Source organism: Octopus bimaculoides, chromosome 13 (assembly GCF_046866305.1).
Source record: "Octopus bimaculoides isolate indiv1 chromosome 13, ASM4686630v1, whole genome shotgun sequence".
Taxonomy (NCBI): domain Eukaryota; kingdom Metazoa; phylum Mollusca; class Cephalopoda; order Octopoda; family Octopodidae; genus Octopus; species Octopus bimaculoides.
Genome location: NC_142940.1, coordinates 9,620,044 through 9,638,978, shown reverse-complemented (window position 1 = coordinate 9,638,978; position 18,935 = coordinate 9,620,044). Strand labels below are relative to the sequence as shown.

The following is an 18,935-nucleotide window of genomic DNA, read 5'->3' as shown; positions in this document are numbered from 1 at the left end:
AAAATCTTTTTTTTTTTTTTTTTTGTAAATTCATGGTATTCCCTCCTTCCCATTTAAAAAAAAACAACTTTCTATTTGGTAGTAATGTTAAATTTTAGTTAATACAGTTCTATATTTAAGAGATGAGGAATTATTTACATTATTTACATTTGACGGATATTTGTCCTCATCTTGTTTGTTGTTAACACAACGTTTCGGCTGATATACCCTCCAGCCTTCGTCATATGGCATAGTGGTTAAGAGCGTGGGCTACTAACCCCAAGATTCCGAGTTCGATTCACGGCAGCGACCTGATTAATAATAGTAATAATAATAATAATATAATAATAGTAACATCGTAAGGAATGAGAACCCAGGTTCGAAATTTCCTCAAGACACCTGACGAAGGCTGGAGGGTATATCAGCCGAAACGTGTTAACAACAAACAAGATGAGGACAAATATCCATCAAATGTAAATAATGTAAATAATGTTAAATTTTAGTATTGTTTAAATGTATTATATATTTTATACTATTCTTTGTCACTGGATTATATTCAGGTCCTTGCCCTCCTTGTCCTAAAATATTGAAAGCTCTCTGCCATTGCCAACAGTCTCCAGCAAAAATGCGACGCTGCTCTGACAAAGTATGGTCATGTGGGCAGCCTTGTAGACGTCTTTTACTCTGTCAACAACACTATTGTCAACAGGCATGTCATGAAGGTAGGCAGATATATTTATCGAATTTCTGTAAATTTCACATATTAAAATAACATTTCACAAACAAATGGATTTCATAATAATTCATAATAATTCACATTGTTTTTTTTTCTCTGTTCACATTTTTTATAGGATCACATTGGTGGGATGGCATTATTTTTTTTTTTAGTTGGAGCAATTGTTTTTTCAGTTGGATGTTTGGATGGTTATCTTTCAGCTAATAACTGAACTGTAAAGAAAGAATAAAACATGATTTTATTGATTAATCAGTTACAATATTTACACAGGACACAATACAATGATGTTTTGAACTCTGAAGAACTTACAGAGATATTATATATACACACACATATTCTATGGTTACAGAGAAATTATAATTCCTCTTGCCTCATTATACTTCAATAATAAAAATAACAAAACAAGGAAGCTCGACATATGCTATGTAGAATTAATGCATCAGTATGTAGTTATTTGTAAACCATTTCATGTAGTTGGTAATAAAAATATCTAATTTTACTTATAATTCTTTATACTTCTAGGGGACTGTCCACCATGTCCTAAAACCAGTCAGCAGAAATGCCAGTGTGGTCAGGAGACTGATATTCGACCTTGTGCTGCCCCACAGTGGCAATGTGGAAAGGTAAACTGAGGCATAAGATTGTTGTTGTTGTTGCTGCTGCTGTGGCAGCGACAGTTGTAGTATGTGGGGGAAACTAGATTTGTTGATTTTTGCCTTTCATCCTTTGAGGGTTTGATGAAATAAGTACCAGCCACATATCAAGAACAATTCAATTGATTATAGCTGTCTCTACTGCAAACTTTATTTTTTATTCTTATTCAAATTATCTGCTAGTTCAAGCTGACATAGCAGAGAATATTAAATTCATGAAAATAGAAAACAATTAGGTCCAAACAATATATATATATATATATATATACACACACATACATATATACACATACACATTTGTAGTTATGCATGGGAGAAGGAATGAGTTAAGGGAAGGAGTACTCAATACACAGTGCGGTGTTTAATTGGAAGAAGCTGATAATTCACTTCGACGGTACTTAGAGTTTCTCTCTATCTGCAATTATATATATATATATATATATATAGTACTGGCAGAATTGTTAGCAGTCCTCAGTCAAATCATTCAACTCATGCCAGCATGGAAAGCGGACGTTAAACGACGATGATGATAATGATATATATAATTTATTTTTAAAAGGTTTTAGAAATCGCATGAACTGAAAAGAAGGATAACAATTATGACAAAAAAATGTTTCCTTCTTGTACTTTTTGAATCAATGTTATATAGATTATCTAAGGTAGACTTGTTTACCTACATAAAGATTATTCCTATCTGAACCTGTTGAATGCCTTTGCAATCATCTTTTAGAGACCGACAGGTGTTTTTCTATTAATGGATTTTTACATGAATGGACTCAGCTTAACTTTTCTAGTCTAAGGAAACATAGATTACATATTTTGAACATCTGCTTCTTTGATAAATTTTCCTAACTCTAATCTAAATACGAGGCAAACTTTTATATTTTTTAACTGTATAACACAGTAGCACTGGGGAGGTAGGGATATCATTGGCATGAGCATCATCAAGAAAGTGTTCAATGAGATAAATTATGGTGTTCAGTAAAATTTGTTTCTGTTCTGAATTCAAATCTTACTCCACTCCATTTTGCCTTTTTATTGTTCTACGATCAATAAAATAAGACACCGAATAAAAAAACAATTCATTTTGAACTGTGACTAATGGTTAAAGTTCAAGTTTCTTTATTTGTTTTTTGACATGTAATTTCAAATTGATAGAAACTGAAGTATTTTGATAAATCCAAATTGATGTGGGTTGAGTCTTGTTCTAAAATTTAAAAGAATTTAAATTGAAAAAAATATTTCAATGATTGTTTATATCTTTACTACAGACTTGTGGGAAATTGCTTAAATGTGGCCATCACACCTGTGAACAAGTGTGCCATGCTGAAGCTTGTGGGGACTGCCCAAGAAGTGGCTTGCGAAAATGTCCCTGTGGAAAAATGTGTAAGTTTTCAGAATAGGGAAAATTGTACTGTGGCACTCCTCAATTAAAAGATACCATTATACAGAATATTATTGTTGTAGTTGTTGTTAAGGCGGTGAGCTGGCAGAATCGTTAGCATGCCGGGCAAAATGCTTAGCAGCATTTCGTCTGTCTTTACGATCTGGGTTCAAATTCCGCCATGGTCAACTTTGTCTTTCATCCTTTTGGGGCCGATAAATTAAGTACGAGCAAAAATGCTGGAGTCAATGCAATCAACTAGTCCCCCTACCACCACCAATAAATAAATAAATAAATTTTCAGGCCTTGCACCTTCTGTAGAAAGAATTATTGTTGTCATTGAATTTTCAGTTTAAGATTTGAAATTACTACAAACTCTGTACTTTCTGATTTTGAAATTAAATGAATTTTAAAATATCTAAAGCAAGCATCCTTCTAACAATTTATGGTTCAGTTTTTCACTCTTTCAACTTCACAATGTTTGTCAATAAAATTTATACATGACAGAGACTATTTTTATTATTGGTAATTTTAAGATGGAGGGGCTATTGTTGGAAATATAGTCAGTAAGGGGATAAAAAGCATTAATTGGAGTAAGTTTATTTATACATGTTTATTTATTTTTAAATAGCTGTTCAGTTACCCTGTACTAAGGATATTCCCACTTGTGGTGATACCTGCAATAAAAATTTGTCTTGTGGTGTACACCAATGTCAACAACGTTGCCATTCTGGACAGTGTGATATTGTAAGTTAAAGAGCTTTTAATCTTTTAAAATCTATACTTTTTTTAAAAAATCAAATAACAATAAATGCATTAATAGTTGTACTTCAGTTTTATTACTTCCAGATATCTTGTCATACGTAGGAATTAATTATAAATTTATATTTCTTTCTGTTGAGTAATCTTTGTATACCAATTAAAAAATCAGTAATACTAGTTTTAATATTTCATGTATTCTAAGGCAGCAATCTGGTGGAATCAACAGCATGCAGGGCAAAATAATTAGCGGCATTTCATCTGTCTTTATGATCTAAGTTCAAATTCCACTGAAGTCAATTTTGACTTTCATCCTTTCAGAGTCAATAAAATAAGTACCAGTTGAACACTGGGGTCAATATATTCGATTAACCCCACTCCCCCAAAATTACTGGCCTTGTGCCAAAATTTGAAACCAGTATTTCATGTATTCAAAGGTAGTGATATTTAGATTCTGTAGAATGTTGGACAAGACATCTTGCAGTATTTTGTTGCTTTCTAAAACCTATCAAGTACTCAAGTTGATATGATTGATTGATCATTCCTTGTTCCTTCCATTCAACATAAAAGGCCTTGTGCTTGAGTTTGAAATCACAATTTTAGAAATTCATAAAACCAGCATAATGAATCTTTGTAGGATAAAACAATATCCTACATACTTTAGTCAGCGTGAATGAAGACGAGTATAAAACTATTTTCACAATTACATGATTGGCGTAGTAGGAACAAGTGCCTATAACATATGTCACACAGATTTCTAAATTTGCAAAACTTGTTGTCAACACCATAAGAAAGACAAGTTTTTAACATATTGCTGTTTAATACTGTCTTATTGAACATCTGGTAAATGTAATAATATACAATAATTTTGTAATTAATTTCATGCTACAGTGCAGTTTTAAATTATCAAATTTACTTTTATATTATTTCTAAAACTAGTGATTCTTATTTTTTTAAATGAAGGATTTGCTCTCTGCTAGAAAGTTTAATTACTTCTAAAACATCAGCGAGTAGTTCTGCTTTATTTTTTCTGATATAAAACCAGAAGTAAAAGTATCAAAAAGAAAATAACGAGCAGAAATATAATTAGAAGTTGCTTTTTAGAATATGTTAACTCGAGAGGGTTAGATGCATTACTAGAATAATTATTTTATGAGATGTATGCTAATCTAAATCTAGTTAATTTTTTAATTTGTTTGATGTTGCATCCAAATTTAATTTTCATCCTTGATGCAAATTGTTATTTCAGTGTCGTCAAACAATAGTGAAAAAATGTCGTTGTGCGCAAAGGAGAAAAGAAGTGCCTTGCTGCAAAGACTACATTTGTGACATGAAATGTCAGAAGATGAGAGATTGTAGGCGACATCAGTGCAAACGAAAGGTGAATAATTTCATAGATATTTCCTGTATTGTCATCTCTGCTATAAGTTAATTGTGGAGTTAGAAGTCATATTTTACTCCACTGTATCAAGTAGTACAACTATGTATTTCTATTATTTTATCAGTGTCATGATGTTAGATATTGAAAAACTATTTGGTTCAAGTAATTGGTTCAACGTCTGAGACCCCCTTCGGTCACGAATGACCATGGGATTGCGCCTTGAAAGTTACCCTCTGAGGCACAAGTCTGGGCAAGGTTGCTTATGGAAGACCAGCAGTCACCCATGCATACCAACTCTCCTCTTCTTGCCACCAATGTTATCCAAGGGAAAGGCAAAGGGGCCAATACAGCTTGGCACCAGTGACGTCGCAACTCATTTCTACAGCTGAGTGAACTGGAGCAATGTGAAATAAAGTGTCTTGCTCAAGAACACAACATGCAGCCCAGTCCCGGATTCAAACTCCCAACCTCACGGTCATAAGTTTGACGCTTTAACCACTGAGCCATGCGCCTTCACTAGGTTCAACATGCATATATTATTATTCATACACTACTTGAAGATCAAAAGATGGCTTTTAGTTTTGTTGCACTTGTTATCTTTAAACAAAACCAAACTAATGCATATCAGCTATCAGGGCATGAGTGATAAAAAAATATCCTTCTTGAGACTTCAGTGATGTAATCATTCCTTTGGTATAGTTCTTAATATTTGTAAGATAAACATGCAGCCCATGCTACAGCTATATGTCTCTTGTCTTATTTTTTTTTTAATCTTAGTGTTGTGATGGCAGATGCCCAATTTGTGAACAAGTGTGTGGTAGATCTTTATCATGTCGAAATCACAAGTGCTCAAGTAAATGTCACCAAGGTAAGTTAACATAGTGAATTAGTACTAGTGTAAGAAACGATAGTTTCATGAATACTTTCTTGTTTGTTATGATGACTTTACTATTTCTGTATTTCACTGAAGTTTTGGATTTGCAGATAATGAGTGAATAGTAACATTTGTAGAGTATTACAGTTCTTGTATAGCAGCACAGAAACCACAGAAAGCAATGTTTGGTGGTGTAATGTTTAAATACATCGAATTATGTTAGACAGCTGAAGATGAGCAGGAAAGACATTCTCATATGTTTGTATACATCATCATCATTGTTTAACGTCCGCTTTTCATGCTAGTACGGGTTGGACGATTTGACTGAGGACTGGTGGAGCAGGAGGCGACAGAAATCTGTTACTGTGATGTGTAAGTGTTGGGAATTGCTTAATGTATGCTAATATAGTAAACTGGGTGAAGACAGCAAGCTGGCAGAGTCATTAGCATGCCGAGCAAAATGCTTAGTGGCATTATGTCTGCCTGTATGTTCTGAATGTGGAGGCGCAATGGCCCAGTGGTTAGGGCAGCGGACTCGCGGTTTCGGTTCCCAGACCAGGCGTTGTGAGTGTTTATTGAGCGAAAACACCTAAAGCTCCACGAGGCTCCGGCAGGGGATGGTGGCAAACCCTGCTGTACTCTTTCACCACAACTTTCTCTCACTCTTACTTCCTGTTTCTGTTGTGCCTGTAATTCAAAGGGTAAGCCTTGTCACACTGTCACGCTGAATATCCCCGAGAACTACATTAAGGGTACACGTGTCTGTGGAGTGCTCAGCCACTTGCACGTTAATTTCACGAGCAGGCTGTTCCGTTGATCGGATCAACTGGAACCCTCGACGTCATAAGCGACGGAGTGCCAACAACAACAATGTTCTGAGTTCAAATTGAGCTGAGATCGACTTTGCCTTTCATCCTTTTGGGGTTGAACACTGGAGTCGTAATCGACTTAACCCCTCCCCCAAACTTGCTGGCCTTGTGCCAAAATTTGAAACTAATATAGTAAACTGAGTGATTGTGGTTGGCTGAATTGGCCATGTACTGAAGAACAATCAGCAGTTTATTTCTTGTCAACAGCAACAGCAATGAATCAAATACTTCAACCCATTTATATTAACAAATTAGTACCATAGCATAGAAACAACTGTTAATGATTAGACTGCAAAACTGAGTTTGTTTGTCGGCTTACAGCACCAAGTACTACTTTTCCAATGCTTTTGGAGAGAGTAATAGTAAAGAACCATTCCAGTACTTGAACATTTTTTATTGATATTCATTTTTTTAAAAAACATTTTTAACATTGTTTTTTTAATATTTACCTTAAACAGGACCATGTTATCCTTGTACCATGACTGTTGACAAATTCTGTTTCTGTAAATCTACCTACATCACTGTTCCATGTGGTCGGGAAAAAGTCATAAAACCACCAAAATGCAACCAAACATGCAAGTAAGTTATTTCGCAATACTCACATCTCTCTTTACTCTTTTACTTGTTTCAGTCATTTGACTGCAGCCATGCTGGAGCACCGCCTTTAGTTGAGCAAATCGACCCCGGGACTTATTCTTTGTAAGCCTAGTACTTATTCTATCGGTCTCTTTTACTGAACCGCTAAGTTACGGGGACAGAAACACACCAGCATCGGTTGTCAAGCAATGCTAGGGGGACAAACACAGACACATATATATACATATATACGACAGGCTTCTTTCAGTTTCCATGTACCAAATCCACTCACAAGGCTTTGGTCGGCCCGAGGCTATAGTAGAAGACACTTGCCCAAGATACCACGCAGTGGGACTGAACCCAGAACCATGTGGTTGGTGAGCAAGCTACTTACCACACAGCCACTCCTGCGCCTAAAGAAACATCTGTTTCTTTTTTTCATCTTCTTTAGCCCTGCATTCCCTCAGTTCAAATACTGATAGGGTTAACATATTTTCTCTGAGTTTGATAAAATGAGAAATATGCAGGAGATGATTCAGTGTCCCCTTTCTAGTAAAAATCAATCTTTTGCATTATCAAAAGAAATCATGATTACTACTGCTGCCACAGTCTCATGTTTAAAAATCCCTGCAATAAAGGAACTCCACCAGCAAACAAAGCTTGCAAAGTAAAAGGCAGAAATTTGACATTCCAAACAACACCCTGTCAGATTTTTTTTTTTCTGACAGCACACTAAATTACTTAACTTATAAAAAAAAAAAGTTTACAACTTGGTTCCAGTTCCATATTAGAATTTCTTTTTTTTTTTATATCCCTTAATAGCTTTAAGGGAAGGCATGAATGTCTCTACAATGTAAAAATTAAATTGCTGTTAATTTATGTAATCTCAAGCTAGCATTTCTGTCATTTGTGCCTTGAAATTTTCTTTTTCTTTTTCGAAAGGGTTCCATCTGATTGCCACCATCCTGACCGTAAGCCACACCGATGTCATTTTGGTGACTGTCCACCTTGTAAGAATGTTTGTAACAACCAACTACCTAACTGTTCCCATTTCTGTCCAATGCTATGCCATGATGCTGTCAAGGTTAAGAAACCAATCAACCCAGTACGTATAAAATACTATGACCGACTTTAGTAACTGTAATGTGGTATAATTCATGACCTTTCTGTGTGTATAATAGGATGAGGTTGATGAGAATGGGGTAGAGTGGAGCAAGATGTTTGAATAGTTGACAAGGTGTTTGTGGTGAGCATATGTGTGTATATATAGACAATAAAATGAGACTGATTGTCTTTGATAGAAGGGTCATACTTGAATGAAAGGAGGAGAACTAGGGAGCAACTATGTTTGTGCATGAGCAAATAAAAAAGGAAAGTGAAATAGTGAGGGTATGAAAATGTGTAGAAAGTGAGTTAATGATGTTTGAAAGATATTTAAGAAAGTAAGAGTGAAAGAGTTGCTTTCTTTGATATTCCTTCTCTTTTTTTCTTATAATCATTTTTTTTCTTTCTTCAAATCACCAGTTATTGTATTCCAATAAACATAAAATTGTGGACCAGTTTGAAAAAATAAAGAAACCATGCCCTCCTTGTCAAGTCATTGTGGAGCAAAAATGTCTTGGAAAACATGAAGTAAGCTTTTAATTAAGTTTATTGTGTCTTGATAGCGATATGTTTATATTCTTTTTATATATGTGTGTGTGTGTGTGTGTTGCATTAACTGCTTCCTAAACTGCAAAAGTTAGGCAGTTTTGTAAATTTGTGGACTTCACCTAGATTATATATGTATCTCATTGAACTTGTTCTGTACTTTAACCAACTTGACCTGTCCTCTAAACACTTAAAGCAAATTATAATAAGGTAAGTGTCTTGAATTAAAATATAAATCTGTTTGCAAACCCCAAGGATTATTCATGTGACTGTGCTTAGCTCTGGATCAGAGATAATTCTACTGGGCAGGAGACTGGTCTTTGTGTGTAACCTTCCCAGAAAATCCTAGCAGCTGTACTTTGGTAACACAATAATTAGAGCAGTGTAAATGTCAGAAACACCCACCAATGAGCAAAAAAAAAATCTAAAGTAGATTTGAACTCACATCTCATGAACCAGTGGTCCAGTATATTACCCATTAAGCTATTTTCCTGCCTCCTTAGGACTTAATGATTAAAAAAGCCAAAATCAATTAAGTTTCCAATAGCAATTATTTTGTATCGTTCAGCAGTCCATTATTATTTTGTGTACTTCATTCAGCCTTGTAAAATAGGTACTACTTTCATTTTACACATGAATGATTGATAACTTGAAAGTTACCAGATTTGTGGTGCCCCATTAAATACATTGTCTTTTGTAGCATATCTATCTCCTGAACTATGATTGTAATGAGCTTGCTGAATGATTTGAGCCCTACTCTGCAAAAATAGAAAACTAAATATATATAAGATGATATAAAATAAGAACAAACTCAAGTATCTTATTGTACAAACATATACAATCTCTGCTAGCTTGAAAAGCAAATTGAACATTAACTTTCAGGATTGTGGTGCAGATATTTCCATTTTTTTTTTTCATATTTTTTCTTTTTCTGTTTTTTTTTTCTAACTTGCAGGTAAAGGAATTTGCTTGTTCAGCTGTTGTTCCGTATTCTTGTAAGAGGGCTTGCAACCGTTTACTTCCCTGTACCAATCATTTATGTGTCTTTGAATGCCATGAAGTTAAAAATGCTGCTGATGAGAAAAATGTAAGTTGTTAATTATAACTTATTTGTTGGGTTCTATTAGTTTTAGCTAATGCATTTAGTGGTGAAGGCACATGACTTAGGGGCTAGAGTTTTCGGCTCTCAACCATAAGGTCATGAGTTTGATACCCAACGGGCATGCTGTGTCCTGGAGGAAGATACTTTATTGTACATTACTCCAGTCCGTGGAGGCGTTGTGAGTGTTTATTGAGCGAAAACACCTAAAGCTCCACGATGCTCCGGCAGGGGATGGTGGCGAACCCTGCTGTACTCTTCCACCACAACTGTCTCTCTCTCTCACTCTTACTTCCTGTTTCTGTTGTGCCTGTAATTCAAAGAGTCAGCCTTGTCACACTGTGTCATGCTGAATATCCCCGAGAACTACGTTAAGGGTACATGTGTCTGTGGATTGCTCAGCAAGTTTAGGAAGAAAATGATTATTTTTGATAATTTCTATTTCTTTCTAATTTCAGGCTGGATCCAATTGCTCAAAATGTGAAGAGGAATGTTCAAGACCACGACTTCCTGGCTGTAATCATGAGTGTTCATTACCATGTCATTCTGGTGACTGTCCACCATGTTCAGAGATAATTCGAATGCGCTGTCACTGTCGAAACATACTGAAATACATTCAGTGCTACAAATGGGCTACTGCTGATACAGAATCAAAATCTGTCTTAAAGTCTTGTGGACTTGATTGTCCTAAAGTGGTGAGTATTTTTTGCATTAGTCACATTTGAAAATTGTCTGGGTCATCATTGTCCTTTTAGCATAAGTTCTGTAGACATTTGTAGAATGACTTCTGTATAGCCGTATCTACTTTGAAAACTGTTTATGTTTTCTCCTCTTGTTTGTTTTTGAAAAAGATGCCATGTGATCACAAATGTCCTATGATTTGTCACCCTGGAGACTGTTGTCCTAATGGCTGTGAGAAGAGAAAGTCTGTTCGCTGTCCATGTAAACGCAGGAAAAAAGAATTCATCTGTTCAATGGTAACATCAGGGAAAGCCCAGGTGAAGTGTGACGATGTATGTAGAGAGATTCAATTAAAGCAAAAGCAGGTAAAAATTCATTATCTATTTAATCCATGTATTGCATTTGATACATTTCCAGTAATTTACTTAATCTTTTTGTACATACATAAAAAAAAAAGTACCAGTAATATATTGGTATTCTTTATAAATTGTATACCTTTGGTTGGATAATTCACTTTTGAATTAAGTTATAGTATTAATGACTATATGGTCATGAAATAAATACTGCTACTACTACTACTACTACTACTACTATTATTATTATTATTATTATTAATTGCTTTATCTACCCTGGTACTACCAGCTATCCGAGTTGATAGTACCAGGGTAGATAAAGCAATTAAGAGTATGAAGACCGAGAAAGCCCCCGGCCCATCAGGAATCACTGCAGAGATGCTCAAAATATCTGGCAGTGTTGGCTATAGCCTAGTCACCCGTATTACGAACCAGGTGATACACGAAGGAGTCATACCCAATGACTGGTGTAGCAGCATCATAGTCAACTGCTACAAAGGTAAAGGGGACGCTTTAGATACAAATAATTACAGAGGCATCAAGCTGTTAGATCAGGTTATGAAAGTTACAGAGAGGGTCATAGCCCAACTAATTAGGGAGCGAATCAATTTAGATGAGATGCAGTTTGGGTTCGTGCCAGGTAAAAGCACTACTGATGCCTTATTTCTAGTGAGACAGTTGCAGGAGAAATACCTAGCTAAGGATAAACCTCTGTACCTGGCTTTCGTTGACATGGAGAAAGCCTTTGACAGGGTCCCCCGATCCCTTATCTGGTGGTCAATGAGGAAACTTGGGATAGAAGAATGGTTAGTGAGAGCTGTGCGAGCCATGTACAGAGATGCTGCCAGTAAGGTGAGGGTTGGAAATGAGTACAGCAATGAATTCCGGGTAGAGGTAGGGGTCCACCAAGGTTCCGTCCTCAGCCCCCTATTATTTACCATAGTCCTCCAGGCAATCACAGAGGAGTTCAAGACAGGTTGCCCCTGGGAGCTCCTCTATGCTGATGACCTTGCCCTAATTGCGGAGTCACTATCAGAACTAGAGGAGAAGTTTCAGGTGTGGAAGCAAGGTCTAGAATTGAAGGGCCTTAGAGTCAACCTAGCTAAAACCAAAATCCTAATAAGTAGGAAGGTAGATAAAACACAAACCCCTTCAGGTAGATGGCCCTGCTCAGTATGTAGAAAAGGAGTAGGTAGTAACTCTATAAGCTGTACCCGGTGCAAGCTATGGACACATAAGAGGTGCAGCAACATCAAAGGCAGGTTAACTAGCAAGTTAGTTTTTGTTTGTGGCAGATGTTCAGGTGCAATAAAGACTGCAAACAAACAGGAAACAACTTCTATCTCATTCCAGGGTGAAAAACTAGAGGTAGTCGATAGCTTCCGCTATCTGGGCGACCAAGTTAGTAGTGGGGGTGGGTGCGCTGAAAGTGTAGCTGCTAGAATAAGAATAGCCTGGGCAAAGTTTAGAGAGCTCTTACCCCTGCTGGCGACAAAGGGACTCTCACTCAGAGTAAAAGGCAGACTGTATGATGCATGCGTACGAACAACCATGCTACATGGCAGTGAAACATGGGCTGTAACTGCTGAGGACATACGTAAGCTCGCAAGGAATGAAGCCAGTATGCTCCGTTGGATGTGTAATGTCAATGTGAATACCCGTCAGAGTGTAAGTATCTTGAGAGAAAAGCTGAACATTAGAAGCATCAGTTGTGGCGTGCAAGAGAGACGATTGCGCTGGTATGGACATGTGGTGAGAATGGAGGAGGATAGCTGCGTGAAAAAGTGCCACACCCTAACAGTTGAGGGAACCCGTGGAAGAGGTAGGCCCAGGAAGACCTGGGCTGAGGTGGTGAGGCAAGACCTTCGTACATTGGGCCTCACCGAGGCAATGACTACGGACCGAGACCTTTGGAAATGTGCTGTGCTTGAGAAGACCCGGCAAGCCAAGTAAGATCGTTGCCAGTGCCCCTGGACTGGTTCTTGTGCGGGTGGCACATGAGATGCACCATTTTGAGCGTGGCCGTTGCCAGTACCGCCTGACTGGCTCCTGTAGGATTTTCGAGCGAGATCGTTGCCAGTGCCCCTGGACTGGCTTGTGCGGGTGGCACATAAAAGACACCATTTCGAGCGTGGCCGTTTTCGTGCGGGTGACACGTAAAAGCACCCACTACACTCTCTGAGTGGTTGGCGTTAGGAAGGGCATCCAGCTGTAGAAACTCTGCCAAATCAGACTGGAGCCTGGTGTTGCCATCCGGTTTCACCAGTCCTCAGTCAAATCGTCCAACCCATGCTAGCATGGAAAGCAGACGTTAAACGATGATGATGATGATTGATGATGAATAAGGCAGTGAACTGGCAGAAGTGTTAGAATGCTGGACGAAATGCTTGGCGATGTTTTGCCCATTGCTATGTTCTGAGTTCAATTTCCACCAAGGTTAACTTGGCTTTTCATCATTTCGGGTTGATAAATTAAGTACCAGTTGAACACTGGGGTCAATGTAAATGACACATCCCCTCCCCCAAAATGTCTGCCCTTGTGGAAAAATTTGAAATTATTATTATTATTATTATTATTAAGGCAGCAAGCTGGCAGAATTGTTAGCACACCAGGCAAAATGCTTAGTAGTATTTCGCCTGTCGCTACATTCTGAGTTCAAATTTCACTGAGGTCAACTTTGCCTTTCATCCTTTTGGAGTTGATAAATTAAGTACCAGTGAAACACTGGGGTTGATCTAATCAACTAGTCCCCTCCCCCAAAATTTCAGGCCTTGTGCCTTCAGTAGAAAGGATTATTATTATTATTATTATGAAGTCAATGAACTGGTAGAACCATTAGTATGTCAGAGAAAAAGCTTAGTTACGTTTTTTACATAGCTCTTGACATTCTGAGTTCAAATTCCACCAAGTTGACTTTGCCTTTCATCCTTTTAGGATCAATGTAATCAACTACCTCCTCCCCTCAAAATTGCTAGCCTTGCACCAAAGTTTGAAAGTATTATCATTATTAAGGAAGTGAGTTGGCAGAATTGTTAGTGTGTCAGAGAGAATACTTAACAGTATTTCTTCTGCATTCTGAATTCAAATTCTGCAGGGATCAACTTTGCCTTTCTTTCTTCCAGAATCAATAAAATAAAGTTAGTAGTCAAGTGCAAGGTTCAATAATATTGGCTTTTCCTGCTGACCTTAAACCTCAATATAAAAGCCATTATTTTTATTATTATTATTAAGGCAGTGAGCTGGCAGAGTCGTTAGTAGCATGCTGGACAAAATGCTTAGCAGCATTTCGTCTCTCTTTACATTCTGAGTTCAAATTTTGCCGAGGTCAGCTTTGTCTTTCATCCCTATCGAAGTTAATAAAATAAGTACCAGTTGAACACCGCAGGGCAATGTAACTAACTTACCCTTGCCTCTGAAACTGGTGGCCTTATCTCAAAGTTTGAAACCATTCTTCTTCTTATTATTATTATTGATATTATCATTAAGGCGGTACGCTGGATGAAACACTTAGCGGTATTTCGCCTGTGGCTATGTTCTGAGTTCAAATTCCGCTGAGGTCGACTTTGCCTTTCATCCTTGCGGGGGCTGATAAATTAAGTACCAGTTGCGTACTGGGGTCAATCTAATCCACTGGCCCCCTCTCCAAAAATTTCAGACCTTGTACCTAGAGTAGAAAATAATCGTTAGCATTATGTTTTAAGTTCAAATTCCACCAAGGTCAACTTTACCTTTCAACCTATCGGAGTTGATGAAATAAGTACCAGTTACTTACTGGGGTCGATAAAATCAACTAGCCCCTGCCCAGAAAATTTCAAGCCTTGTGCCATTAGTAGAAAAGATTGTTGATATTATTCACTTTTGAATTAAGTTATAGTATTAGTGACTATATGGTCATGAAATAACTACTGCTACTACTACTACTATTATTATTATTATATTTCAATTCAGATGCAGGAAGAGGCTGCTAGAAAGAAACAGGAGGAAGAAGAAAGAAGACAACGAATGGAAATTGAAGATTTTGAACGGAAAACTAAAAGAATTGGTCGAAAGAAACGCAACAGGGTCTATGAAGAGAAAATTGAATTGACTTTCATGCAGAAATATGGCAAAACTGTCTTTGCTGTCAGCATTGCAGTGATTGCTGTAGCTGCTGGTATATTTTTCATGTCTTCATAAGTTTGTCTGATAATTAATAGTCCTATCATCACGTTTTAAAAATATAACAATCACAGGGGTTGGGGAACAAAACTAATAGCCAGAAAGGATCATTCAAAAGTAAGTGTTTCTTTGGCCATACGGGATTTCTTTGTGAACAGACTTGTGATCACAAGCAGTCTATTTATGACCATCCCATCTATTCTTTAGACACAGTATATTTAGGACCACATTATCCCATTTCTAAGATGATAGGATGTGATTTGAGTGATATTTTGCTGCTATTTCTAACAAATCAAGTCTCTCGTATTGTCTTGTAACATATTGAGAAGATATGTTTATTCTCTACTTTGGATACTGACTTGAGATGAATATTCTTCACAGGTTAAAAGATTCTCCCTTTTATTAACTATGGGTAGTAATGAGGGGTCTACTTATTATGACAAAGACCTCGGGTACGTCAGTCATTTACAGTTTTAGGTACGTACACATAAGTTAGTCACTGACTGACATGATCATCTATAGACAAACTACTTGATTTTTTTTTTTTTTTTTTGTAGCTGTTACTGGGCCCTTCTACCTCCTTTACATAGCGGCAAGAATGCTGAGGCTGCAATAATGTGAAATGATTGCTATTGAGATAGGTCAAATGGCTAAGTGGATAACTCAATGGTTTATCACTTTAAATTCACTTTAGTCCTTTCTATTCTCATTCTAAGCAGGACACCTTATTCTACTCACCTTCAGGTCCCCAAGCAGTTAAAAATAGGGTGCCATGTTTTTAGGAAAGACATTTTCAATATACTGGTGTTCTATCCAGGAGAACTGTCTCCCATCAGCTTTATTCTACAGAAGCTGTTTGAAATACTTGTACTACGAATCCCTAAGTTTGTGGAAAATGCAAGCAGCGTAACCATTATGAGTGGTGACACTGAAATCCTATTAAGATACACTGATTTAATATACAGTTTGTGCATTTTGTGTTATATAATTTCATTGTTTCATCCGTTTTGTTTTTCTTTTTATTTGAGAGCAGATTTAGATTCTTTGGCAGTTGAACATGCTAAATTCTAATAATCCGAATTTGAATTTTTCTCAGTGGCAACTGATTTCTTCCTAAAACCTTTTTTCTCTCTTCTTTCTTAATTTTTTAATGTCTTTTATTGATATCATTATTGATCCCAATGTGGCAAGTTGGCAGAATTGTTAGCACACCAGGTAACATGCTTACCAGCATTTCATCTGTCCTTACGTTCCAAGTTCAAATTCTTCCTGGGTTGACTTTGCCTTTCATCCTTTCAAGGTCAATGAAATAAGTACCAGTTATGCATTGGGGTTGAGGAAATCAACTAGCTGCCTCTCCCAAAATTTCAGTCATTGCGCCTATAGTAGAAAAGATTATTGATCCCAGTGATGCAATATATTTTGGTCTAGAAGCGATGTCCACTTTTAGATGTAGAAAATAGAGTTGGGGGAGTCAACAATAATTGTCGGTTTAAGGTGGCAGGCTGGCGGAATTGATAGCAGACTGGACAGAATACTTTGAGGTATTTCTTCTGGTTTCATGTTCTAAGTTCAAATAACCCATTATCAACTTTGCCTTTCATCCTTTCAGGGTTGATAAAACGAGTACCAGTTGAGCACTGGGGTCGATATAATTGACTGATTCTCTCCCTAAACTTTCAAGCCTTCTACCTAGAGCAGAAAGTTATTTTATGTCAGCTTAACATGTATTTTATTACGTTCAAAAAAAGGAGTTCTTTAAGCAAATTTTGCGGGTTTATGTGAACTGATGAACTATAAGCCACATATACACAAACATATTGTTTCATTTTCCCTGTGATTTTTATTGTTGTGCAAATGTAAGCCTTCTTTGTTCAGCTAATTGGTGAGCTTCAGATATTTTACTCTCTTTAAGAAACCATTACATTTTCAATAATACCATATCAAAAACAAAGTTTCAAAAAAAAAAATCAAGAATCCATGATTGGGAATTTGAGAGTTTGAGTAAAGGAGTCTCACCAGCCTCTCAAATTTTAATAGCATTCCCAAGAAAAGTTATCTTTGACCATTGTAACTAATTATATCTTCACATTTATATCATAATATTTATTAATGAGATTCTTAGGAAAACACATGTCTTGTCAACGATTTCTTGTTCTTAAGAAATTATCTGTTACCAATGTCTTTGTAATACTGATGCAATTCCTACAGTACATCTTAATATGTGGCAAAAGGGCAGTTGGGTTGGCAGAACTAATGGGTCACCACTGAATTAAAGTATTTGGTGTCATAGTTTTGCATACAGAGTTCAATTGCCAACACTATCAACTTCATTTACATTTTTCTGGTGTTGATAATTGGAATTGATTCAATTGACTATAAATATATGTATGTACATACTTAACCTTATATATGTATGTATATATAGTAGAGCAACACATGCCCGGATGGAAAACAGACAATGGTGATGATAAGTGAGTTGGGCTATGTAAACCTTGTGTTTACCTCATGAAGCACTTCTGCAGATACTGGCTATCAAGAAATTGAAAAGTCAGATGCTTTTTTCGCTCTACCATTTGAATTATCTGAAAATCCACAACTATCCATTGAGTATTTATAATGACAAATATCAAAAGAGTGGAGCTAACAAATCATTTTCATTTACAATTTTTTCGTCATATTTCAATATAATCAAACTGATGTAATGCTGTAAACCATTCTGCAACTATTGATTCATTTTATGTGCTATGCAGAATTTCTTTTATAACACATGTTGAACATGATTCCTCAGAATTCTTTAAAGGAATATATGTCAACTGATCCAAAATCTCCTATTTAGGAAATTAGAAAAGAAATCCTTCATTGTACATGAAAATTGATAGTTCTGGAATGACAACAGCATTATGCATCATTGGTAATATTGAATGATGATGAAACGATTGTAAATGATGTATTAAAATGATTTGCTAACACCCTTTGATATATATCATTATATATACACACACATACTCAAATGAAGAATCTAGAAAAGTCCAATACACCACAACACTCCCTTTCTCTATAAATATGTGGCCTTCAGCTTAGTTGAAAGGAATAAATATTAAGATGGCAAATTTCACAGATATAAGTTTCTGGAAGATTCCTGGTTGGAACAATTTTTATTCTCCCCAAGTGAAAAGCTTTATGAAAATAGGCAAGAACTTCACAGCTTCCCATAAAATATCCTCTAAAAATCTCTCAGGCTTCATGTCTTTATAAAAAAAAAATCATTAGTACTAAGCTTTAAATATATTTTTTCTGTATATTTTCTAAAATAACCTATTCTTCAATATTTTCTAATTCATGGAATTTATGTATCATAGTTGTATTCTATAAAATAACCCTCATTGATATTTTGTTCTTTTTAAATTTTATAAATACTATTCATGAGAAATAAAAAAAAATGTACAATACCATCTGTTATTTTTAATTCTTACATTCACCTTTACAATATAGAATTTATGCTCACACAAACACACATGATTTTGGTTATTCTTGTTTAGTGTAAATGCTACAGTCAAAAACATTAGCTGCAATAATCCAATTTTCAAATACAAGAAGTAATCAATTAATGACGAAGGGAAAAACTTAAGCAATGCATTGATTAAAACAAATGAGTAGATTTGGTAGGTTTAGCAGATTCGGTGAGACAGCCTTGTTCACTATACATCTTTGTGGAAGAAGTTGTTGAATGTAATACTTTTTTCAAAGATCTGAATATTCATAAATTTTGATTCGATTTAT

The 18,935-nt window shown here is 36.2% G+C and overlaps 1 protein-coding gene across 4 annotated transcripts in view; it reads left to right on the top strand.

Moving 5' to 3' along the window:
• The window catches only part of LOC106884187 (NF-X1-type zinc finger protein NFXL1), a 35,548-nt gene extending 16,944 nt beyond the window's left edge, over positions 1–18,604 (top strand). For all 4 annotated transcript variants that reach the window (XM_089362022.1, XM_089362019.1, XM_089362021.1 and 1 more), the window contains exons 8-20: positions 540–701; positions 1,238–1,338; positions 2,640–2,754; positions 3,384–3,499; positions 4,761–4,892; positions 5,670–5,760; positions 7,094–7,214; positions 8,154–8,316; positions 8,736–8,843; positions 9,817–9,948; positions 10,419–10,655; positions 10,812–11,006; positions 14,943–18,604. In XM_089362022.1, coding sequence (XP_089218148.1) covers positions 540–701; positions 1,238–1,338; positions 2,640–2,754; positions 3,384–3,499; positions 4,761–4,892; positions 5,670–5,760; positions 7,094–7,214; positions 8,154–8,316; positions 8,736–8,843; positions 9,817–9,948; positions 10,419–10,655; positions 10,812–11,006; positions 14,943–15,170 — 1,901 coding nt within the window. In that variant the 3' untranslated portion in view covers positions 15,171–18,604. The remainder of the gene's footprint in view (positions 1–539; positions 702–1,237; positions 1,339–2,639; positions 2,755–3,383; positions 3,500–4,760; positions 4,893–5,669; positions 5,761–7,093; positions 7,215–8,153; positions 8,317–8,735; positions 8,844–9,816; positions 9,949–10,418; positions 10,656–10,811; positions 11,007–14,942) is intronic.
• Positions 18,605–18,935: the final 331 nt, after the last annotated feature.